At 44.2% G+C, this 25,704-nt stretch overlaps 1 protein-coding gene across 1 annotated transcript in view; it reads right to left on the bottom strand.

Moving 5' to 3' along the window:
• SH3RF3 (SH3 domain containing ring finger 3) overlaps positions 1-25,704 on the bottom strand; it is a 195,919-nt gene that overhangs the window by 125,856 nt on the left and 44,359 nt on the right. The window contains exon 3 of the mRNA XM_040454177.1: positions 13,412-13,507. Coding sequence (XP_040310111.1) covers positions 13,412-13,507 — 96 coding nt within the window. The remainder of the gene's footprint in view (positions 1-13,411; positions 13,508-25,704) is intronic.

The following is a 25,704-nucleotide window of genomic DNA, read 5'->3' as shown; positions in this document are numbered from 1 at the left end:
CCAGGCTCTGAGCCATCAGCCCAGAGCCTGGAGCCTGTTTCCGATTCTGTGTCTCCCTCTCTCTCTGCCCCTCCCCCGTTCATGCTCTGTCTCTCTCTGTCCCAAAAATAAATAAACGTTGAAAAAAAAAATAAAAAAATAAATAAATAAAAAAATAAAAGTGCACCAGGGTGAAATGTTACTAAAGCCTTATAAGGCTACTAACCTGGTGCTTGGGGCGGGGAGGTTCCTGGGTCCCCTGTGAGTACCTGGCATCAGCATCACTATTTCCAGACCCCACATGTCTGCACACAGTGAGCTTCTAACAGCCCTGACAGTAACCCGTGGGGAAAGAGAAGCCAAGTCAGGGAGACAAAATCCATCTCTATGTTAGCACCAGGACGTTTCTGCCAACACTGCATACAAGTTAGCAGAGCTGATTTGTAGGCTGTAAAGAATGATAAAGGAAAATAAATAAAAGCAAGTAGATGATATCCTTTATCCAGGAGACCCCTTAGGCTGGGAGCCACTGCCCCCACTCACTGGGCTGCTGAGAATGTGGGGAATAGCCAGCTGAGTCCTCAGCAACTGTCAAGAACCTTCCACCTTCTCCAGAGGCCTCTGTCTCCCTGAAAAGTGCTTAGACACAGATGCCACTGGCTGTAGAACCATTAGTTTCATTTGTGTGATGTGGAACCGCCCACATGGGGCTCCCACCTATTACCTCATTGGATCCTCCTGACAGGACTTTCTGATGTGGTGCCATCCACATTGTGAGGCAGGGGGGATGGTCAATGCAAAAGCTTCAAACAGAGAGATAAAGCCCATGTAAGCCTCTGCTTCCAAAGCCCTTACCTGGAGCACCAGGCCTTCCAACTCCATGCCCCACATTCCCAGATGGGAGGGAGGGGCAGGTCAACCGGGTGCAGGAAATGAGAAGCCCCCTTTTTCCTCTCACTGTCCATATTACTTCCTGACATGTTGGCTTTCCCTCCGAGGGGAAGAGGGAGTCCATAGAAGGAGAAGGGGGACATAGAGACCAGGACTGATGACTAAGAATGAGACCCCCAACCAGAAACACAGCTGCGAATCTGCCCACCCAGGATCCCACATATAGTGCAGGGTCTGTGGAGGGTGCTGAAGGGGAGAAAGAACAGTACAGAGCATGTACAATTAAAAACCTCAGATGGGGTGCCTGGGTGGCTCAGTCGGTTAAGCATCCAACTTCGGCTCAGGTCATGATCTCGCGGTCCACGAGTTCGAGCCCCGCGTCAGGCTCTGTGCTGACAGCTCAGAGCCTGGAGCCTGTTTCAGATTCTGTGTCTCCCTCTTGCTCTGACCCGCCCCCGTTCATGCTGTCTCTCCCTGTCTCAAAAATAAATAAACGTTAAAAAAAAAAAAAAAAACAACAACTCAGAATTATTTTGTTCCCAATGGAAGCTGTCAGTTGTGCCAATGAGTTATTACCAAATGTTTTAATACCATATTTAGAGATGGAGGTTCAAAATAATATTCTCTTTTTGTAAAATCTGAAGTGACAAGGAGACAAGTGTGTTACATGAGCAAGACGAGCTGAGTTCAACATTGTAATCAACTGAAGCTTAGAAGCAAACTGTCTAACAACGTACACTGTAATTATTGTGCTGAAGACAAGGACTCCCAAATGGGAAACAGTTGTCATTAGTAACTACCACTGCAGTTTTTGGTACTTCATTTATTTGGCTAACTCAAGATTTTCATTTCTGCCTCCACCGGTTTTCCAGGATCTAGAAACAGCATCACATCGACAGTTTTCCCTAACATCACATAGGATTCTTTCAACACCAGGACTGGGGCTTATGGGTCCTGACACCAACAGAGGGCTGGGGTCTGGTTCCTCAAAGTCAGAATTCTCTGGGCTCCCGCTGGTCCTGGGATGAGGTTGCCCTCCACCTCACTTTCCAGAGCCTGGCCCCATTCCCCCATCTCTCGCACGGTCCAGAATACAGCTCCCCTGGGATGTGCCTGCAGACGCTCCAGGCCTCCAGTGCCCCAAGGACATGGGGCTCCTTCCCTCAGGTTGATGAGGACCAGGCACAGTTGTGGGAGGTTATGAAGGATTCACCTGGGAGCAGAAGGGCAGGAAACAGGACAGGGCTGTGCTGTCCTAGAACAGCAGGAGCCAGAGGACAGATCCACCATGTGCCCATGCTTCGGCTCCAGGCTTGAGAAAACAGGCTTCCTGCAGAAGCCACTCTGGGGTACATACAGCTAAGTGTGGGGTGTTGAATGACAGAGCTGTCTTTGATGCATTTGGGGTGTCAGAGGTAAATTAAATGGACTTCAGCATGTGCTCAACTTTCGAATTTCATCTTTCAGCCCCTCAGACCTGTTTGGACCTGGGCTTCCTCCCATCATTACCCATAGCCCAGGAACCTTCTCTCTCCTGAGTCATCTCTTCTTTCCAAACTGTCCTCCCAGGTCACCATCCAGCTCCACAGCCAGTGGCCAGCACCTTCAGCCTCCAGCAGTGCCCCAAAGCCCAGCACTCATGTCCCACTAGCACCCCCATATGGCTAGGTCCCCAAACCAGGAGTCCTTTGCCCACCTTTCACATCCTCCCTCAGCTCTTGCATCTCTTCCACACACCCCCACCATCTTCCCTGGCAAAGTCCCACATGGCCTCCGTTCTCAAGTCCTGAACTTTGTCATTCGCAACAAATAATGTGCCAAGTAGCTGAGACCAGAACAACTCGGCATAAACTCTGAACATCCGCCCAGGCCTCAGTGTGCCTCAGAACCTTTCCCATTCACCTCCTCCTCCCTCTGAAGGGTGGGTTTCTCTCCTGTCCGTCAAGGTGGGCCCTTATCCTCTCCTGTCTCTGTCTCTGTCTCTTTTCTAGGTGCCAATTAGCAATTACCCCCTGCTATCCCTTGGGTTTTATTGTTCCCCTCTCCTACCCTCCCCTTAGGGTGCCCCATCCAATATACCGCTGAGCAGCATTCCCTTGACTCTGATAACTGCTTAAGATGTGTCCCTTTCCTGGTTTTTCACCAGAGACCTCATGTCTCTGCCCACTCGTCCCTCCCGGTTTATCTTTGTTCGACCGCACAACTGAATGCCTTCACAGGTTGGTGGGCAAGAGATGCTTCCACAGAGGAGAGATTTCCCTTAGGGACTTTCCTCTGAACATGGCCTGTCATTTCCTGTCATTGCCTTCTTAGTGTTAATGAAACATGCACAGGACAAAACTAAAAATTGGCAGGCCCTCCTGTTTGGAGGATCTACTTTTTCCCCCACCTCCTGGGTCCCCAGTGGCCTGTGGTCAGGCAGCTGTGTGACTGAGTCCTGGCCACAGCCTGTGGGTGGTGGTCTGATGTCCACTGCCAGGCCCAGCTCATGAAATTCCCACTTTAGCCTCACTCCCACATGTTAAAGATGGTAGAGCCCCATTGGCTGGGTCTCCCTGGTGCCTATGAGAGCCTGGCTGACCAGAACAGCCAGATGTGACCCTCTACTGCAGTTAAGCCCTAGGATCTCAGGGTTCACCTGTCACAGCAGGTACTGACACCTCAACTAATATGCTCAAATCCCTCCTCTCAGCTTCTTCCCTTCCTGAACCACACCTTGCTTCCAGACACCCCCTCCTCTAGACTCAACCCTCCAAGGACCTATCTGCTCCTTTCACCTATGGAGTGTGGGGGTAAAGGATGTTCCCAGGTAAAGGCACAGGAAAGGCACCTGCGAGTGTCAGAGTCAACCTGCACCCTTTCAGGTTGTGGCCAAAGTCAGCCACTGTCCTTCCACGTGACTCAAATAAATTACCACCAAGAACACAGGAAAGCCCGCTTCAATGGGCTTGCTTACCCATGCCTCCAAGGGACCCGAGGGCCATCTCCTTACCTACAGGTTTACATGTAACAGCACAAAACAAGGAAATGCATTAAAATGTATATGTTAAATAAAGGTTGACATATGACATATGAGAAGGAAGGAAAGACTTCCCTTCCAATCCAAAAGTTCCATCAGCCTGCAGGAAGACGAAATAGTTCTTCCCTGGCATCTGTGGCCAGCGTCTGGGCCTGGGTGTGCTCAGTGCTCCCTCTACCAGATGTCACCACCTGTCCATAGGACAAACAGCCATCACCTGTGCATCTGCTTAGTTGATACAGCACAGAGCACATGAGACCCAGTTTTCAGGGGTGGGTGGCTCACCCTCCCACTGAAACCTGCAACTGCACCTTATCTGAGTGTCAAGAGATCTGGGGATGCGAAGGGGAAGGAGATGGATGGAACCCTGCCTACCAGGTGCTCTCCAGCTGAGTGCATGTCAACGGTTCCTATACCTGGGTGAGCGAAGAACCTGGTGGGAATAAGGAGGAAGCCCTTACCCCAGCAGGAGCAGAGGCCTCTCACAGAGGGGTGGTGTGGGAGCTAGCCAAGACAGCGTGGGGCTCAGCCTCAGGAGCTATGAGAGTGAAGACTGGAAGTGAGACAAAGAGGTGACCATCCTTCCTCAACTGTGTCCTCAGCCTGGTGGGAGTTGGGCCCACACAGCCATGGAGTCCAGGGCAAGTGGGACAGGCAATGGCACGCAGCTGTGAGGGGACAAGTGTGTGTGCTCCGCACACCCTGCAGTCCGTTGAAGGAAGTCAGACCCAGAAAAGGCACATAGCTATGAAGGGAAGTGCTGGTCAGCCTGGGACAGCACCAATAAAGGGAGATCTGGGCAACTTCCAAAATCCAGGAACAAGGCAACCACATTCTTCCTGGTGCTTCCAGACAGCCAGCCCCCATGACAAGCCCCCTCTAAACATCACGTGGTTTGTCCTGAAAGTTAAAAACCAGTCCAATCCTATTTTCCCCCATGCCCTACCTCTCGGTTGTGCCTCCAAATTCCCCAAACAGCCTCTGGCTCTGGATAATCACTGCATGTTTCTGGATCCAGAAAATGGCTCCTGGCTAATTCTCATGCTGATCTCCTGATAAGCTGTCACTCCCACAGTCATACATTTATTAAGCACCCACTGTGTGCACTTTGCTAAGAGCTAGGGATATTAAAAAGGAACAAAAAGAGGTCCCTGACTTAAAGGATCCCAGTCCTTTAAGGATTGCAGGGGACTGAAGAAGTTTAAGAAATGCTGGAAGCCCTGTGCCTTGACATAAACAGGGTCTTAGGGCTCAGGGAATGGCTCCATGGAATGAGTGCCATTTGAGTTGGGTTTCAAAGGATGAAGAAGAGCTCTATGGGTCCTTGCACAGAGGCCCTGAGCTAGGAAAGGCACTGTCAAAGTTTGGGTGGCTGGAATCTCAGGTGCCTAGAGACAGCCTGGTGCCACCATGCTAGGTGGAAGTTGCAAAGTCCGGTCTCGGCATCTCACGGCAGGTTTGGAGATCACTACCCTGGAGACCACTGAGCCCAGGCTGGGAAGGAAGGAGGAGGGTGGGGGCTGGAGCAGAGGGTAGGGCAGGGTGGATTTGAGAGAAACGCTGTTCAGATATGGTGTGGAGGACAGACTAGTGATGGGGAGGCTGGTGTCAGGCACAGGACCAGACGTGCCCCGAACTAGGGGAGGACTCTGCTCTTGGACCCTTCCCAGCCTATACTCATTCCCACAGTGGCCCATCTACATGCCAAAGACCCCAAATTAGCATCTCCAACACAGACCTCTGTCTTGAACTTGACCCCTGCATACCTGTTGCCTATCTGATAAGCCACTCAGATGTTTAACAGATGCCCCAGGCCCAACCTTCTGTGAACTGGCCTCTTGGTCTCCATGTACCCCAGCCCACTTCACCCTTCACGTCCATGGTGATTTCATTCCTCCAGCTGCTCAGGCCAAAACTGGATGTTTTACACTTCGCAGCCTCACATCGGCACTTCCTGCTGGTTCTACTAGCTACAGCAGCTGATGCTTTTTGCCACCTCTGTGACTACCACCGTGGCCTGTGCTGGCAATAGCTTCACAATCTATTTCCATTCTTGCCACACATGCTCCCATCCCCCTATACTCAATCGATGCTCAACAGTGGTGCCAAAGTGTTTCACATAAAACTTATGTCAGATCATCAAGCTCGAAAGTTCTTCACCGGTTTCCTATTTCACGTAAAACAAAAGCCAATTTTATTAAATAGGCCTTCAAGGGCCTATGTGATCTGACCCTCTTCACCTTACCTTATCTCCTACTACTTACCCCCTTGCCCACTGGGTTCCAGCCACTCAGCCTTTCCTGCTGTTCCTCAAGCAGGCCTGGCACATTCCTGCCTCAGGAACTTTGCACTGGCTGTCCCCTCTGTCTAGAATGCTCACCCAACACTCCTCTCTCCCGTTTTATTTTTTTCTCCATTTCAGTTATCATTTTCTGAGGCGTTTATATAATGGACTTGCATATTATCTGCCCCCCACACCAGAAAGTGAGTTCCATAAGAGAGTTTCATAAAGACAGGAATATTTTGTTTGCTGATATGTTGAGTGGCGAGAGCAGTTGTCTGACAAGCACTAATGGTGTGTTATACTTTAAATTATACTATATATTTGTTATACTTGAGAAGGATTTTCAGAGATAGAACTGCTGAGAACTGACTGCAGACTGGATTGGGAAGTGAGGGAGAAAAGGGGACCAGAGAGAACCCGGGCTTGGTTTGGGAAACTGAGTGGTACCATCCAGTGTGGTGGGTAGCAGAGGGTCTGAGACAGGAGTGGGGTCTGTCTCAGAGGGTCTGAGACAGGTGATGCCAGAGGGACACGAGACCTGAGGGGCTGGAGGTCTTAGCGCCCCATCAGCCGGTTGGCAAATCTCAGGGCAGTGGCGGCCTGGAAAGCCTACCTGGGAGCCACAGGCCCAGGCTGTTCTTGAGGAGCTTCCTGGAACCTTCCCTGGTGACACCACCCACATAGTCTCCAGGGAAAAGAAGCCACAGACCTGGCTCACCCACAGCCATGCCTGCCACAGCCCATGGAGGGCACACGGTGGCCATACCTGAGAATGGGCTCTCAGAAGAGAGACTGCTGCACACGTGTGAAAATTCCTACCAGGCCTCCATTCCTTTCAACTGGGCCCTGTGAGAATGTCTGCCCATGCACCCAAGACCTCATATCCCCTCAGAGGTATCTCATGTCCATATCCCATGGGCCAGCTTCAGGGTAAACTGTGCTTTACTGCCACTGAAATTCTATTTTGCTTCTATACCCAAAGCATGGAGTTGACAAGCCACAGAGAGGGAACCTAGAAACTCTTGGATCTCCACACCTAGCAAGGAGAGGAGAGAGGGGCTGAGTGACTCATGTCTATGGTAAACCTGGGGCACCAGCCAGGACATCGTGGTACCTTGTATTCCCACAGCCATGGTCATAAAAGGTAGGAGAAAACCACCCAGCTCTTTCTTTCTGGGTCTTGGGGTTATCTTATGAGACAGACCCACTGGTGCAACTGCTCTCTCTGAATTAGCAGACCCTTGTGGACCCAGCAGCTCTGCCAGTTATTCTGTGCCCCTACTTGCACTCCCCATTTCTAAGTCTGGCAGAGGCAGCCTGACACACGGCTCACCGCATGTTTCACCCTCTGCCGTCTCAGGCAGATTCTATTTGTGTGCAGATGTACACACATGCCCGCTCAGCTAAGCAAGAGCTTTCAGGTTATTTGACGTTCATAAGAGTTTTCCCTGAATTTTGTTTTTTCAGAAGAGCCCTCAGGCATTTCACGGCCCCAAGCCATGCCTCCTTTGAGAATGTAAAAACTCCCCTCCCCTTCAGTGTATGCCTGCCCACACCAGGGAAGAGTCCAGGCAGGGGTCAGGCAGCTGAGCCCCAGTGCCCCAGTGCATGGTACCATTTAATCAGGCTTCACATTTCTTATCAGCTGAATAGGGAGGATGGCTGAAATACCACTGAAAAGCTATGCAAATATAAGCAGTCAATGGAATCGATGATAGCACCTAGGAATAATTAGTTACACATCTAATCACCCACTGGTCAATGCCATGAGGTGAGAGCTTCCCTTGGGGAACCTGCTACTCATCTCTTCTCCCATGCCAAATCCAAAGGCAGCAAAGAGGCTCCCTCCTCTGTCCAGAACAGCACCCTGGGCAGTGTGTGCTGGCTGTTGGGACAGGCGTTGCACACCCTCTTCCTTCTCTGCCTGTCCTCACGCCACAGACTCAGGCCCATCTTCAGCACAGAATGGTCACCCTTCACCCTCCTCACCGTGGATAGTTAAGGGAAGTTGGAAGGGATTCCCCCCACCTTGCCCCAGAACCTTCCCCACTTGCTGCCAGAGGAGGTGAAGCATCTGTTTCTGTGTGCACATGTAGGGTGGGGCATACGAGCGAGCATGAGGGTGGACCCCCCCCCCCCCAGACCCTGTCACCCGGGAAGCCAACCACCCAATACCAACCATGAAGAGCGGCTAGTAAGTTTAGACATCGTACTCAGCAGAAGTAAAGCGCCATCACATTATCTGGTAATTCTGGAAGTCTTTGTCAGTTAACTGCTGGTGATGCAGGTCTCCCCCTCATTCTGCCTCGACAACTGATTTTCAGAGTGCGAAGGCAGAACCTGACACTTGTGCTCACTGCATGTTCATTCTTTTAAACTGTGTCTGCAGCTTATTATAGATGTTGGGTCTTAGTGTCAGCCCCACGGACAGGCTTTCCTCACAGACAAGCATCACAGGCAGATTACCTAATGTTCCTTCTATGTCTCCACGCAAACCCCCCATTGAGGCAGAACACAGTCCTGTGTCCTGTCTCGGTGTCTCTCCAGACTGAAGCTGATTCCCAGGAACGCACTTCAAGAATAGCCTTCTAGGGGCACCTGGGTGGCTCAGTCAGTTGAGCTTCTGACTTCAGCTCAGGTCACGATCTCACAGTCTGTGAGTTGGAGCCCCGTGTCGGGCTCTGTGCTGACAGCTCAGAGCCTGGAGCCTGCTTTGGATTCTGTGTCTCCCTCTCTCTCTGCTCCTCCCCTGCTCAAGCTCTGTCTCTCTCGGTCTCAAAAATAAATAAAAACATTAAAAAATTTTTTTTAAATAAATAAAAGAAAAGAAAAGAATAGCTTTATAGCAAGCAACCTCTCCTATCATGCAGCATGGGAATATCTGCACCACTTGTCTTGTTGACCAGGGTGGGGCTGTTGTACCTGCACAGAAATAGGGGCACACCTACCTTCAAAAAGCTCCCACCCCTGCTGAGGAGTGAAAATGAGCACTTGTGAGAAAACTCTCAGAAATATGAGGCCAAATATGGTCAATGCTCAGGAATGACACAGAGATCTTCAGTAAACACATGAATGGACCAATGTGCAATTATTCATTCAACAAACAATAGCAGAGCAACAACACAGATGGCCCTTGCCAACCTACCTAATGCCGGGTCTGGTCTGTGCACTCTGTTACTGTTCTTGAAGCCTTGCAACTATCCCCATGAGGTCCATGTTATTGCCCTCAGATGAGCAAGGAAACAGGCTCAGAAATGTTAAGAAATATGCCAAAATTCACATGTCTAAGGCATGGTGTTGAGCCCAGTGGGGTCTACCTCTGAAGCCCATGATGCTCTGAGCTGCCCTGAGTCCCAGTCACGTCCTGCCACTAGGGTTGCCATGGCCCGTGAGAAATAGGCCCTGCTCTACAGGGATGACCTGAGGTCCATACTAAGGGCAAATGCCAAGCATGCCATCTTGGAGCCTATGGAAAAGGAGAATGCAGGATCCCCAGTTGGGGTACTCATGCTGCAGGGTGGAACAGCAAAGCCAGACCCAGCCATGCCAGGATGTGAGAAGGGCAGAGTGCCACGTGTGTTCCTACAGTACATTTACCCACAGCAGGCAATGTTGAGCCCCCACCTAGAGGAGGAGGGTTCCCCTGGGCCTGAGGAACTCTCTGAGATTGAACCATTCTGAAAAATGAAAATGATGACAATTATTCTGCCTCCTCAAGGACTTGAGGCACATAAGGAAGGCCATGTCACTGTCATGTTTTGGGGTTTATTCCCCAAGGGCAAGAGCAATGTCAGCTCCTCTCTCTGTCCTGGATAGACACCAGTGAGAGTGCCCTGCCCAGCAGTCATCCTAACAAAGAGGCAGGTATCTGACATGTGCTGTTGTCCCGGTGTGAAGATGGCTGCTGGACAGTGATTGTTCATGGAACAAAGGGGGAGAAAAGAACATGGAGGCAGGTTCAAGATGCAGGACCAGTGGCGGGGAAAGTAGGAAGAGGAGCTGGAAAGGCATCAAGGAGGTCAAAGGTGGGGAAGGGAAGTCGCACAGGAGTGGTGAGGAGTTGAGGGTGAAGGAGCCAGGTGCAGGCAGTCAGTGCCTGAGACCAGCGGGCCCAGGTCACCAATGGGGATACAGTGGCAGCCAGGCCCCTGGGCACTATGGGGAGTGTGGATGACAGGGTTATTTCTGCAGTACACCAGAGGTATAGATATTTCCAGAGACAGGACCACCTTCTCAGAAGACAGGCTGCCAGTAGCTCAAGGCCAGGCCAGCTGCACCCGGGTTTTATACCATCCGTCCCACTGTGCCTACTTGGCAAGCCCAGGGTGAAGAAACAGTCCTGGTTAAGAGAAGACTGTATAATCTACAGAGAAAAAGTGTTTGTTCACTTATTACAGATCCATCTGGGTCAAGCATGAGGGCAGGAACTGCCCCGATAGGAAGCTCAGGTTCAAACCCTGCAGAAGACTGGAGTTCCAATCACTCAGATCTCAAAGGCCTGCTCAGCCTCCTGGAGAGAAGACAGCCTGAACTCTGCAAGCCCTGGAATCTACCTCCAAGGCTATGATGGGGCCAGAGCCACTCAAGTACTTTAAAAGGGAATTGATATAGAAACAGTGAAACACCATCTCAGGAAATATCCATTTGGGGCATCTTGTCTTCACTGGTTGCTGAGTGAGAAGCCAGGAGTCTGTTCCAGAGCAGTTCAGGGGTGTTGTGGCTGGGCCTCCTTAGGGTCATGGTGAGGGGATAGGCTCTGCACAGGCCACAGTGCTGTCCAGGAAGGAGCACGACCCAGAGGAGCAAGTCCCCTGCCCATGGCTACTCCAGGCATGCTCTGCTACTGCTCCTGGGAAGAGCCTAGCACTGGAGCCTCAAGGGCCCTCAGGGCATCCTATCTGAGGAAACACACAAAGGAGTAAGACAGCCATGTTCAGAGTAGAGGCAGGACTGTCACTGGAAGTGTGGGGCATGGAGGGCTTCTGAGCAGAAGGATGCAGGAGCCTACCTATGTCCTCAAGGGAGAAGTATTTGAAAGCATGTCTCTTGTGGCTGGGCCTCAGGAAGTCTGCCCTTTGAGTAAGTCTTTGGAACTAAGGAGAACACTCAGAGAGCCCCACTGATTGGTTTCCCAGTCCTGAGCCCAAGCTCTCAACCTCCCTGACAATGCCTGAGCCCTTCCAGAGGGTGGAAGCTGCTGGGGCTAACCTGGCCTTCTGCAGGGGGTGCCAGTGTGACCTGCATTGGGGCTCCTTATGAGGTTTTATCTTAGTTTCTTAAACTGTGCTTTAAAGAAAAATGCACAAATGTTAACTGTGCATCACTCTACGGCTACACATAACTGTTAACCTCCTGAGGTGAAGATTTCAAACACCTCCACATCCCAGAGGCCTCCTTCTCCTTGCTTCCCATAAGTCTCCCCACAGAGGCCCAGCTGCTCTGCTTTCTGTCACCCTGGAATAGTTCTACCTGCTTTTGAACTTCCTAAAAGCGAAAATCATATGTACTCTTTTGTGTCTGGCTTCTTTCAAAAGATCTGTCTGTGAGATTCAGCCATGCTTTTAAATGCAGTAGTCTTTTGTTCATTTTCTCTGCTGGATAGTATTCCATTGTATGGACATACCATCCTTCATTTATCCATCCCACTGCTGAGGGACATCTGCATTGTTTCCAGTTTGGGGCCATCATTTCTGTAAGCATTTCTGCATATGTGTTTGAGCATCCTTAGAAGTCTGCCTGGGGAAAAATAGTTCCACTGCTACAGGTGTCTAAGAGGCCAAGTTTTTCACTGCTAGACTGCACTATAAGTGTTACTCATGCATCAGTTTCTTTGATCTTAAGCTGCAGGATAAAGAAGAACATCCCCCTGGAAACTGAAGCAAATGCACAAATGGAAGCTTACAAGGTGTTTGGGGAATTTTGACTCTTACAGTGTACTAGGGAAAGGTGTGGATGTGTGTGTGAGAGTGTGTGTCAGAGTGTGTATGAGTCCATGTATATTTGAGTGTGGGCACTGTGTGTGTGTGTGTGTGTGTACGTGTGTGGGCTTACTGTTATTGCATAAGATGGCCTCAGAATCTCCTGGGCAGTCTATTCAAAATTAACGTGAGAGAACCACTAGTCCAGAGCATTTAGGGAAAGGAGAGGAAATGACCAGAGATGAGGCTAGCAAAACATCTAGCCTTTGCAGGCTATGAATCATGAATGCCTTACAATAGCATTTGAACTTTATCCTATATGAAAAAGGAATCAGCAGATGTGTTTAACAAACACCTAGTGGCACCCACACACAGCTCAGTAGGTGTGGCAAAGCTAGACGTGCCACCTACCAGCACATGGAGCCCCACAACAGGCTGAGTGAACTACAGTTTGCTAGTGGGGGGCATTCAGGGGCAGGGCAGTAAAGGGCTAAGTCTAGAGCAACCGGCCTGTGCTCATGTTCCACTTAGCAGCTGGGAGAACTTTCTGTCTCTATTGGCTCATCTGTAAAGTGGGGACATTCCTGGCTTTCATATGCCTAGGGTGTTGAGAAAATTAAATGAGAAAGTACTTAGAAGTGTTTCGCATGCAGCGAGCACGCAGTATGCATTAGCTGAAAGAACTGTATGGATAACTGCAGTGATTAATAGATGAAGGGTGTGTTGGCTCATGGGCGTACACACGTGACTTGTACTGACAAACAGCACACTCGCACATGATGGGCAAATACTCCTGCACATACACAAATAGCCCACAGCAAACAGGGGTTTCCAGGGCAAACATTCTAAGATGCTCCCGGCTCAGCCACTGCCCATAACTTATGCACTGGAAACAAAGTGCTCCTTAGTTACAGAAAGGAGACAGGAAATTAACAGGCCCCAAATCATCTCTGCTCTAAGGACTCCCAGTTGAACAAGCTGCCCAGTCACGCGAGTCCTATGAGGACCACAAACGGCCCACCAGAGCCAGCATTCTTCAGCTATGTTTGCAGTGACAGGGGAATGCTGTCTTCTCCTCTGGGGCTGGGGAGACCCTCCTTCCCTGCCCACACGGTAAGATAGTCTGCAGCCAGGCCTGGGACACACAACCTGAGGGACTGAGACAATTCTCATAGCACTGGCACAGAAGTCCAATGCAGTCCCCATCTTCTTCTCTTGGGAAAGGGGTCCTAGGCCAGGAGTCCACCCCCACAACCCCACCTGTCTAGTGAAACAGACAGCAGGGTGGAAGAGGAAGTGTATCTGAGAGCATGACCTTACCTCCACATACAGCAGGGGGAAGATCCCAATCTTGTCTCCCAGCATGCCTTCCGCCCAGTTGTCATCCACTCTTCTGATGACAGTCAGGATCTCATCCTGGGGTCACCGCACACATGCACGTGGACACGCAACAAAACACACACAACAAAAATGGAGACCAGTCAGTACTGCTGAAGCTCAGAAAAGATCCTAAGCAAGGATGCAAAGAATGGTTTATTATCCATTCTGGGATCTGACATACGAAAACAGTCTGCCCTTACATCTTCACCCAGGACGTCCCTCTTTCTCTCTTATATATTGATTATAGTTGCAAAAATCTGCAAATGGAAGAGCTTGTCAATTTATAATATAGCTAGTATTTTAAAATTCATGTTCCTATTATTTATTTACTGAGATAAAATTATTTTGAATAAAAATAAACTCAGTGAAGTATAAAGCTTTTTAAGTTTCTGGCGCCATCCATGAACAAAAAATGACCGAATACAGTTCCGTTTATTTAGAGTCGTGTACAAAAAGCTTTGGATAACCCTCTTAAATTCTTTGGCAATGCAGACAATGCCAAGTATAGATGCACAAAGTGGAAACAGATGGAAAGAGAAAGGAAGAGGCATGAAGCACAGAGGAAGAGGAGCTTTCTGGGAAGACTGGCAGACTAGTAGTTGTGAGGAAGGACATGACCAGGGTGGCTTCACAGGTGCCAGGAGCTACAGGGACAAATGACAGGGGGTGCAGAGAAGAGGGTGAGAGAAAGAAAGCATGGAGCAGTGATGAAGAGCAAAAGGTGGAAGCCATCAGGAAAGAAGACTGGGGAAAAGAGACAACATGGGCAGCGGCTAGCGTCAAGAAGGCCGGACAGGGATGCCAAAGGCAAAACTGGCACCTACACCAAGGATCTGTGGTCAGCTTCTGTTCCCTTTCCAATATCCATCCTTCCTTCAATACATAGGATATATAATAGAACACTCCACAGACTGTTGGCCTAACCACCCTCTCCCCCTGCCCCTCCACATCAAACCTCCCTGTCATTTGTCTCTCAACAATCTGCTAGGAGACCAGCTGGACTATCTGGGACTTGTGCTAAGGAGATGATGGCCAGCCTAATGGGGTAACCCCTACTGAATCTGAAGGTACCATCTGCCTTTCCAATGAGTCTTCAATACTTTAATGTGAAGCAATAATACGGGACTTGTAGGCTTCTCTCAGGTCAGAGGGACATTTTAGGCCAGTACACTTCATGGAATTACCAGAAAAGCTGGCTTCCCTATAAGCTAAGGGACCACACAGTTTTGGGATATTCATCTAGGTCAAGGTGGAGTGATCTAATGTGAATGGAATGTGCCTTTCATGGAACACAGATAGGGGAAAAGCAAGGATAAGTGTCTGTCATGGGACACTCCCCCATGGTCTGTTCCAAACCTCTCCTCACCTAGGGGTATAGAGTAGAGTCTAAGAGCGATCATACCCCTCATTTTCTCTCTCCTCATTCCCAAATAACAGCTTTGAAAAATTCCAAATAACAAAATGATCTGTGACTTTAGAATATTTTTTCTCCTAACTTATACAAGCCAGAATAATGCAATAAGGGAATTATATCATTGCACGTGTTTCAGGGTAGTTGGTTCTCAGGCTACAGAATGGTATCAATAAGGGACGAATGTATGGGATTTCCTGGTAACCATTAGGGACAAAGTGGCCACCTGGCTTGAGGAGAGATGTACAGAGAGTGCCCCTAAAATCCCATGCCTTGCTCACCTTACAAATTCACAACCAAGAGAGTCATGAGCCTGTGATGAACTCAACTCAGATTCAGCCAAAGGGAGGCTCCTAATACTTTGCTGATCATGCAAAGGGAAAGGTAATTGAAGGCTTCATACATGTCAGAGCTTTTGCAACAACAAAATAACACACAAAAAAAGACATTTCATTTTTTTAAATTAAAAAGAAGATAATACCAGGTTAATTTTTGTTTTTTAAAAAAGAAAATAACTGTATTATCCATTCTATTACTTAGAACTGGTCTAGAAATTGGAGCCAAAGACATAAAAGAATATAAAACAGAAAACATAAATACTAGAAAGAAGGTATGCAATTCTTTACCTAGAAAAAACAGTATCAACTAAAAATTAGAATAAGTAAATTTGAGAAATACTGCTAATTTTAAAATAAATACATAAAAATCATTGGTTCACTCATCTACCAGGAATAGTAAGTTAGAAAATGTGATTAAAATTGGCTATTTAAAAAAAATTTTTCTAATACTACATATGCCAAAATAAATTACATAAATATTAAAAATTTAAATGTTAGAAAAAAGTCTTGAATGCCCAAGAGGAAATATGAATAGATGTGTAATCTTGAGCTGGGGAAGTTCTTTTGAAGTATGATAACAAAAATTTGGCTACAGAAAAATGAAATCCTCTATGATAAAAACAGCAAAAACAAAAACGAAAATAAGCTAGCAAAATACTTGGAGGATATATGACAAAGACAATATTAATATTATATAAAGACTTAAATATACAATTGAACAAAAAAACAAATGTCTTAAAAGAAAAATAGGCTAAGAGCAATACATCTCACAAAAAAAAGAAAAGCAAATTGCCATTAAACATATTTTAAAAAGTTGGGGCGCCTGGGTGGCTCAGTCGGTTAAGCGGCCGACTTCAGCTCAGGTCACGATCTCGCGGTCCGTGAGTTCAAGCCCCGCGTCAGGCTCTGGGCTGATGGCTCAGAGCCTGGAGCCTGCTTCCGACTCTGTGTCTCCGTCTCTCTCTGCCCCTCCCCCGTTCATGCTCTGTCTCTCTCTGTCTCAAAAATAAATAAAACGTTAAAAAAATTTTTTTTTAAATAAAAAGTTATACCTCACAAATAAAAAAATACAACTGTAAACAACAAGAGCTCTCTCTTTCTTCTTTGTTCTATTTTGCTTATCAAATTAGCAAACAAAGAACATAAAGCCAACTCACAGTGCTGGTCAGCATGCAAGGAATAGGCACTTAATTATTTTGGGTGGAGATATACATTTATGGCAGGCAGTTCGGCAATTTCTAAGATCAAAGCCTGCATACCCACTAATCTAACTCTACCCTAGGAAAATCAGAGATGTGCAAAAAGATTTAGCTCTGAGAATGTTCATTATAGTGTTTGTTCAATTAGATAGAAACTAAAGATAAATGTACAGCAAAAGAGGTTTGGTTAAATAAATTATGGTATTGTGCTCCAATACTATTCCCAACTCCAGCACTCTCTAGCCATCCTGTCCTACCTAAGGAGGAAAGGGGAAAATGGAGACACACATACAGAGTTCACGATCTAGAAGTACAGCCTCCTGAAAGGACAGAGACCCTATAATAGGATCATAGGACTATACACTGCTTCCCTTTTCCCCAAACCATACCAAAACATAACTAAAGGCCAATTTATAGCAATTCCTTTTACCTGGTACATCATATCTGGCTATCAAAAAAAAATTACTACATATGCCAAAGGCAAAACAAAACAAAAATCAAAAATACAGTTTGAAGAGACAGAGTAAGCATCAGAACCAGACTCAGGCATAGAGGGATGCTGGAACTAATTAATACACTAAGGGCTCTAATGGATTAAGCAGACAGAAGGTAAGAACAGAGAACAGATGGGCAATGTAAGTAGAGAGATAGAAAGTCTAAGAAAGAACCAAAAAGTAATGCTAGAGTACAAAGACACTATCATAGAAATGAAAAATAATTTGATAGGCTAATTAGTACTCTGAACATGGCTAAGGAAGGAATCTCTGACCTTAAAGATTTCTATAGAAACCTCCAACACTGAAAAGCAAAGAGAACAAAGACTGAGGGAAAAAAAAAGAACAGGATATTCAAGGGCTGTAAGATAACTACAGAACTACAAAAGGTATAACATATGTATAATGGGCATATCAGATGAAGAAGAAAGAAAGGAACAGAAGAAATATTTGACACATAACAACTGAGAATTTCTCTAAATTAATGTCAGACACCAAACCACAGATACAGGAAGTTCAGAGAACACTAAGATAAATGCCGAAAAATAAATAAATAAATAAAAAACTACCTACGCATATCAAACTGCTGAAAATCAAAGATAAAAAAACAGTGAAAGAGACCAGAGGGAGAAAATATCATACTTACAGAGGAGCAAAAATAAGAATCACACCTGACTTCTCAAAAACCATGCCAGCAAGAAGAGAGTGGAGTGAAATATACCAAATATGGAGAGGAAAAAAAAAACCCACCAGCCTAGAATTAAGTATACTGAAAAATTATCCTTCAATAATGAGGGAGAAATAAAGACTTTCTCAGACAAACAAAAACTGAGGGAATTTATTGCCAGTGGACCTGCCCTTGTGAGAAGTTCTTTAGAGAAAAGTATGTAGGTCAAAAACTCAAATCTATATAAAGAAAAGAACATGGGAGAAGAAATAACTGAAGGTAAAATAAAACTTTTATTTTTCTTATTCCTAATTTATCTAACTGAATAGTTTGTTCAAAATCAAAATAGCAACACTGTATTTGATTACATATGCTTATGTACATATATGTGTGTGTGCGTGTGTGTGTGTGTGTGTGTGTGTATCATGTATATACTTATGTATAAATGAAAGGAATGACAGAATGATATAAGGGACAGGAGAGAAGAGTTATGATTATTTTGTTATTACAGAGTATTCATACTACCTGTGAAATAGTGTGATATTTTTTGAAAGTTTTTTTATTTTCTTAAAATATTTTTAATGTTTCTTTTAGAGAGAGAGAGAGAGCACGTGAACATGGGGGAGGGGCAGAGAGAGAGGGAGACATAGAGTCTGAAGCAGGTTCCAGGCTCTGAGCTGTCAGCACAGAGCCCAATGCAGGGCTTAAACTCATGAACCATGAGATCATGATCTGAGCTGAAGTCAGACCGACTGAGGCACCCAGGTGCCCCTGAAAGTGAACATGATTAATTGAAAATATATATTGCAAACTCTAGGGCAACTACTAACAATTTTTTTTAAGGTATAATTGACATGCTAAGAAAGGAGAGAAAATAGAATCAATTAAATCCACAGAAAGGAAAAAAAAAAAGAAGACAAAAATAGGAACAAAAATCAAAGGCAACAAATAGAAAACAGAAATAAATATGGTAAAAATTATTTCAAAAATATCAAATAATCACTCTGAAAGTCAACGGTCTAAATTCACAAACTGAAAGATAAAGATTATCACAGTGGATCAAAATGCAAGACCCAACTAGATGTTGTTTACAATAAACCCAGTTTAAATATAAAGATAACATGTGAATTAAAGGTAAATGTATGGAGAAAGATATACCATGATAATACTAATCAAAAGAAAGTGGGAATAGCTACATTAAGTTTGAACAAAGCATAATTCAGAGCAAGTACTGTTGTTTGGGATAAAGAAGGGGATTACATAATGAGAAAGGAGTCAATTCTCCAAGAAGACATAACAAACCTTAATGTATATGCATTTAACACCAGAAAGTCAAAATATATCAGGCAAGACTAACTTAACTGCAAGGAGAAATAGATAAATCCACTATTATATTTGGAGACTTCAATGTCCCTCTATCAGAAATGGACATATCCAGCAGGCAGAAAAATCACTAAAGACATAGTTGAAGGCAACGACACCTATCAATCAACTGAATATAATAGACATCTATAAACTACTTCATCTAAGAACAGTAAAAAATACATTCTTCTCAAGCTCACATGGAGCATTCACCAAGATAGATCACATTTGGGGCCATAAAATATACCTTAACAAAGTTAAAAGAATAGAAACCATACAATGTTGGTTCTCAGACTACAGTGGAATTAAACTAGAATCAATAACAGAAAGGTAACTGGAAAATCACAAAATACTTGGGAATTAAACAATACAATACTAAATAACACTTGGTTCAAAGAAAAAGTATCAGGGGAAATTTTAATTTTTTTTTAAATAAATGAAAATAAAAACGCAACTTGCCAAAATTGTGGGCTGAGGGAAATTTATAACATTGAATGCATATATCAGAAAAAAAGAAAGATCTAAAATCAATAATCTAACCTTCCACCTTAGAAAACTAGAACAAGAAAAAGCAAATTCAATCCAAAGCAAGTAAAAGAAAAGAAATTATAGATATTAGAACAGAAATCAATGAAATTAAAAATAGGAAATCAATAAATTAAATCAACAAAACCAAGAGCTGGTTATTTGAAAAGATCAATAAAATTGATAAACCTCTAACCAGGCTAATAAAAAAAGAGAGGAGACACAAACTATTAATATCAATAATGAAAGAGAGGACATTATTATAGATCCTCGACATTAAAGGGATAATAAAGTAATATTATGAACAATTCCATGCCCACAAATTTGATAACCTAAATGAAATGAACTAATTCCTTTAATGACATAATCTGCTAAAATTTATACAAGAAATAGACAATCTGAATAGGCCTGTATCTTTTAAAGAAATTGAATCAATAATTAATAAATTTCCAAAACAGAAAGCACCAGGCCCAGATGAAGTGACTAGTGAATTCTCCCAAAAATTTAAAGAAGAAATTATACCAAATTATCTACTAATCTCTTCCAGAAGTAGAAGCATAAGGGGCTACTTCCTAATTCATTTTATGAAGCTACCATTACACTAATACTGAAACCGGACAAAGACACAGCAGGTAAAGAAAACCACAGATCAATATTTCTCATAAGCATAGATGCAAAAATCCTCAACAAAATATTAGTAAACTGAATCCAACGAAGTATAAAAAGAATTATGCAGCATGACCATGGGATTTATCCTAGATATGCAACTCTGGTTCAACATTAAAAAATCAATTAATGCAATTCATCACATAAACAAGCTGAAGAAGAAAAATCACATCTTCACATCAATAGATGCAGAAAAAGCATTTGACAAAATCAAACACTGATTCATAATAAAAAAAATAGCTCTCAGCAAGTTAGGAATGGAGTGAAATTTTCCTCAGCTTCTGAAGAACATTTACAAAAAACCTACAGCTGACATCACAGTGGTGAGAAACAAGAAGCTTTCCCACAAAGTTCAGGAATAAGGCAAAATATTTTCCCCCTCACCATGGCCTTTCAATATCATACTGGAAATCCTATCTAATGCAATAAGATATGAAGGGCATACAAATTGGGAAGGAAGAAATAAAGCTGTCTTAGTTCACAGATGATATAATTGTCTAAGTAAAAAATTTGAAAGAATCAACAAAAAAACCCTCTTGGAACTAATAAGCAATTATAGCAAGGTTGCAGGTAGAAGATTAATATACAAAAATTAAACACTTTTCTACATACTAGTAACAAGTGGAATTTGACACTAAAAACACAACACTATTTACATTAGCACCTAAAAAAATGAAATGCTAAGGTATAAATCTAACAAAATACCTACAAGAGCTATATGAGGAAAACTGCAAAACTCTGATGAATAAAATTAAATAACAAAATAGAGAGATGTTCCATGTTCATGGATAGGAAGACTCAACACTGTCAAGATGTCAGTTTTTCTCAACTTCTAGATTTAATGCAATTCCATTCAAAATCTCAGCAAGTTATTTTGTGGATATTGACAAGCTAATTCTAAAATTTATATGAAAAAGCAAAAGACCCAAATAGCCAACACAATTTGAAAGAGAAGAACAAAGATTGACACTATACAACTTCAAGACTTACTTAAAGCTACAGTACTGAAGACAGGGTGGTATTGGTAACAGAATAAAAAAGTAGATCAGTGGAACATAATACAGCATCCAGAATTAGACTGACATAAATACAGTCAACAGATCTTTGACAAAGGAACAAGACAACATAATGGAGAAATGACAGTCTTTTCAACAAATGGTGTTGAAACAATTGGACACTTACATGTGAAAAATGAATCTAGACAGAGACCTTACACCCTTCACAAAAATTAACTCAAAATGAACCACAGAATAAACGTAAAACACAAAAATATAAAACGCTTAGAAGATAACATAGGAGAATATCCAAATGACCTTGGGGTTTGGTGATGAGTTTTTGGATACAACATCAAAGACCAGACTATGGAAGAATTGATAAGCTGGGCATCATTAAAATTAAAAATTTATGTTCTGCAAAATACACTGTGAAGAGAATAAAAAATAAGACATCGACTCATGAAAATATTTCCAAAGTACATATCTGATAAAGGACTATTATTCAAAAAATACAAAGAACTCTTAAAACTCAACAATAAGAAAACAAGGGCACCTGGCTGGCTCAGTTGGTAGAGCATATGACACTTGATCTCAGGGTTGTGAGTTCAAGCCCCACACTGGGTGTGGAGCCTACTCAAAAACATAAGAAAACAAACAATCCAATTTAAAAATGGACCAAAGACCTAACGGACACTTCACCAAAGAAGATATAAGATGGCAAATACAAATATGAAAATATGCTCCATGTCAAATGTCACTAGGGCAATGCAAATTAAAACAACAACGAGATGTCACTACACACCTATTAGAATGGCCAAAATCCAGAACACTGACAACACCAAATGCTGGCAAGGATGTGGATTAACATGAACAGTCATTCACGGCTGATGGGAGAACAAAATCATACAGCCACTTCAGAAGACAGTTTGGTGGTTTCTTACAGAACTAAACATACTCTTACCTTAAAATCCAGCAGTATTTACCCAAAGGAGTTGAAAACTTATGTCCACACAAAAACTTGCATAAGATATTTATAGCAGCTTATTCATAATTGCTAACAGTTGGAAATAGTCAAGTGATGTCCTTCAGTAGGTGAATGCATAAATAAACTGGTACATAAAGACAACAGAGTATTATCCAGTGCTAAAAAGAAGTGAGTTACGAAGCAATGAAAGGACACGGAAGAAATGTAAGTCCATATTATTATGTGAAAGAAGCCAATCTGAAAAGTTTACATATTAAGTGATTCCAACTATGTGACATTGTGGAAAAGGCAAAACTATGGAGACAATAAAAAGATCAATGGTTGCCAAGGATTGGGGAGTAGGGAGGAAAGGGGTGAATAGGTGGAGCACAGAAGATTTTTAGGGTAGTGAAAATACTCTATTTGATACCATAATGATAGATACATGTCATTATAAATTTGTCCAAACCCACAGAATGTACAACCCCAAGAGTTAACCCTAATGTAAACTATGGACTCTGGGTGATTATGATGTATCAGTAGAGGTTCATTAATGGGAACACATGTACCTCTCTGGTGAAAGATGCTGATAGTGGAGAAGGCAGTCCATGTATTATGTGTGAGGCTAGGGTTGTATGGGAAATCTCTGTATCTTCTGCTCAGTTCAGGAGTAAAACTAAAATTGCTCTACAAATTAAGTCTATTTAAAAAAAAAAAACTAACAGCACCACAGAGAAATGAACATGAACAAACTGTAGCACCCTACAACACTACAGATGGAGTGTACAAATGTAATGTTGAGAGAACACAAAACTGGACTCAAAAATGTACTCTGCATGTTTCATTTATTTGACTTTCAAGAACAGACATTACTCATCCATGATGTTAGGGCCATGGGAAGAGGGAAGGACTGGGATGCCAATATCCCACCATCTCTCCACTAGGTAGTGAGTATAAGGATTTTCTTTCCAACCATCAAGCTGCACAATTTTGATTAGTGGACTTACTGTTGCAATATGCTTTATTTAGGTTAAAAGGTTTTTTTTTAAGTATAGACAAGTTACAACACACCTTAAGTACTGCATTTGGTCTTAACACATCCCTAAAGGGACTTCACATACTGAGGAAGCCAACCATTATGTGAACACTCTGAAATCAAGTCACAGAAAGCCAGAGAAGAAAGTGGGATCACTGAGCCTGAGACATGAGAAAGCTGGGTGGGGGGCATGGTTACTGTCTTCCAGCTTTGGCATCATTACCACACTGAAAAGCTGGACTCATTCTGAGTCACCTGGGAGGGTAGAATACACACCAAGGGCTCCAAGTTACTGAGAAGCCAACACAGCTCGACATAAGGGAGAGCTATTCCCAAATGAGTGTCCTCTCTCTGGCCAGGGGCTTTGTATCATTCCAAGTGTTACACAGTGCCAACCTGTTCCTCATGTGGCTACCAATATGCAAGCATCCCCTAAGAGCCAGGCATGAGGAAGAAGCTGACCCTTCCCAAGAAAAGATCGGCACTTGGTGGAGGAGGTCTGCTTATAAAGAGATGGACAGTATCCAATAAAATGTACATACAGTGAAATCCCAGCATAATGCAGTAAGTGGGGTCAAAATCCAACTCTGTCAGTGTGCTACTGTGAGATTAGTGGAACCTGCATAGCCCCATTTTCCCATCAGATGCCAATTCAATGTAGTCCCAGCTCTGGTTTGGTGGTACCTTGTGGCAGGTCTCTGACCTGGCTCAAATATTGATGTGGCTGGGTGGGGGGCGGGGGGGGCGCAATTCTTGGTCCTGCAGCTGGCTGGGATTTCATGGTAGTGGCAGGATCCATAACACTCTTATTTAGCTGGCATAAATCTTGTTGGGGATACTGGGCTGGGAGAATAGAGGGTTCAGGGAGCCAGTCACTCTCCGTACACACAAAAAAACTAACTTTGCCTAGGAGTGCTGAGAAAGGTTTCCCACAGCTCTGCCTCTAAACCAAACTCTCACGATGGAGACAACCTCCAAAGAGTAACATAGGAGTGCTGGACAATGAGAAAATTCACTCTAGCATGCCAGAGCTACCAGCACGAGATCGGGTGTGTTTTGGAAACAGAAATAACTTCTCTTGCCACCAATGCAGGACGAGGGTAACAATGACCATTTTTTCATGCGTAGATCACATCAGGTCTCTGATTTACTGTCATATTTCAAAAAGCTGGAGCCAGTGCTTTAGGAAGGACAAGAAAAGGGTGAAATCCCTGCTCTGTGGCCTCTTTGGAATATAGAGAATTACTCCATCCTCAAAAACTACAAGGGCTTTTCATAGGACAATGGCAAGACTGATCTACATGGTTTGGACCTGAGTTTTCATTTGTTGTTTTGTAAAGAATGGCATCCCCTGCATGTCACACTCAATGTGGTGGGATGCTGGTGGCCTCAGAACAAAGCCATGCTGAGTGGGATGCACAAGGAACCACTGTGTGCTTGGCCTCCATAGTGCTGTGCTCTATGTCATAGGTCAGAAAACCTTTCTAAGGGCCATATCACCAATATTTCAGGATTTTGAGACTGTACTGTGTCTGTCACACATTCAACTCTTCTGTTTTGGAATGAAAGCAGCCAGAGACAACATGTAAATGAGGGAGTCTGGTTGTGTGGCAATAAAACTTTATTTACACAAACGGCAGCAGGTGGGTAGGATTTGACCTGCAAGCATTGGTTTATCAACCCTTGTTTGATGTAGATGAGTAAACGAAATCTATACCATTGATAGTCAGGAGGGGCAGACAAGTTTTGGGCCAATATGGCAGCATCTGAGGATTTTAAGGAGAAAAAGTTGTTCCCACCACATCATTTCACTTTCAGATGCATGACTCAATTTCATTTACATGTTTCATGTGAGGTGCTTATTACTTGATGTGGGGCATTGTACTTTCATATGCTGTTTTCACTCTTCTCTCTAAGTTTCCAAGCTTTAAAAATATACCAAATGCCATTTTCATATGACAGTGGCTCTCCTTTGTGTTCAGGCGGTCTCGGGGTGGTCCTAAATGATGTCAAGGCTGGGCTATGAACATAACATGATTATTAAAAAAGTATATCACTTTTCTTCCCAAGGCTCAGTGGGTAATACATATGTAAAGGATTCAGGTACCATGGTAGTCATGCCATCTAAAAGGGGCCTTCAAACTGCATTTCTACTTCATTTACCTAATTTGCCCAAAGTCTGCTATCTACAGGCATAGGGGCTCTGTTAAGAACAGAAGCTGTGTAGCAGAGCAGGGAGAGTGGTATGCCTGTGTCCACACAGAAGCCCTCTGGATGCCACTGAAGGTGACTGGCTGAGCATATTGTCCTTCAATACTGTTTCAGAAATACAACTCCATAAATGTCATAGCTTACACATCAGGGGCTCAGCCTGAAATATCATGTCCGCTGAAAACCTTAGAGAGTTCCTTCAGCAAGTCTGGATAAACCAACCTCTGAGGACCTAATATTTTCCTCTCCTAAATGACCAGTGTGGCAACAACACATATAAAGCAGCTAGAAACATCCTGAAGGGCCATGAATAGCAAGCAGGTACTTCTGGAGTGCCACTCGGGTGCTTCCACTCTCCTTTCACT

This window comes from Herpailurus yagouaroundi, unplaced genomic scaffold (assembly GCF_014898765.1).
Source record: "Herpailurus yagouaroundi ecotype Mexico unplaced genomic scaffold, PumYag 210, whole genome shotgun sequence".
NCBI lineage: Eukaryota > Metazoa > Chordata > Mammalia > Carnivora > Felidae > Herpailurus > Herpailurus yagouaroundi.
This window is presented reverse-complemented; position numbering and strand designations above follow the sequence as displayed.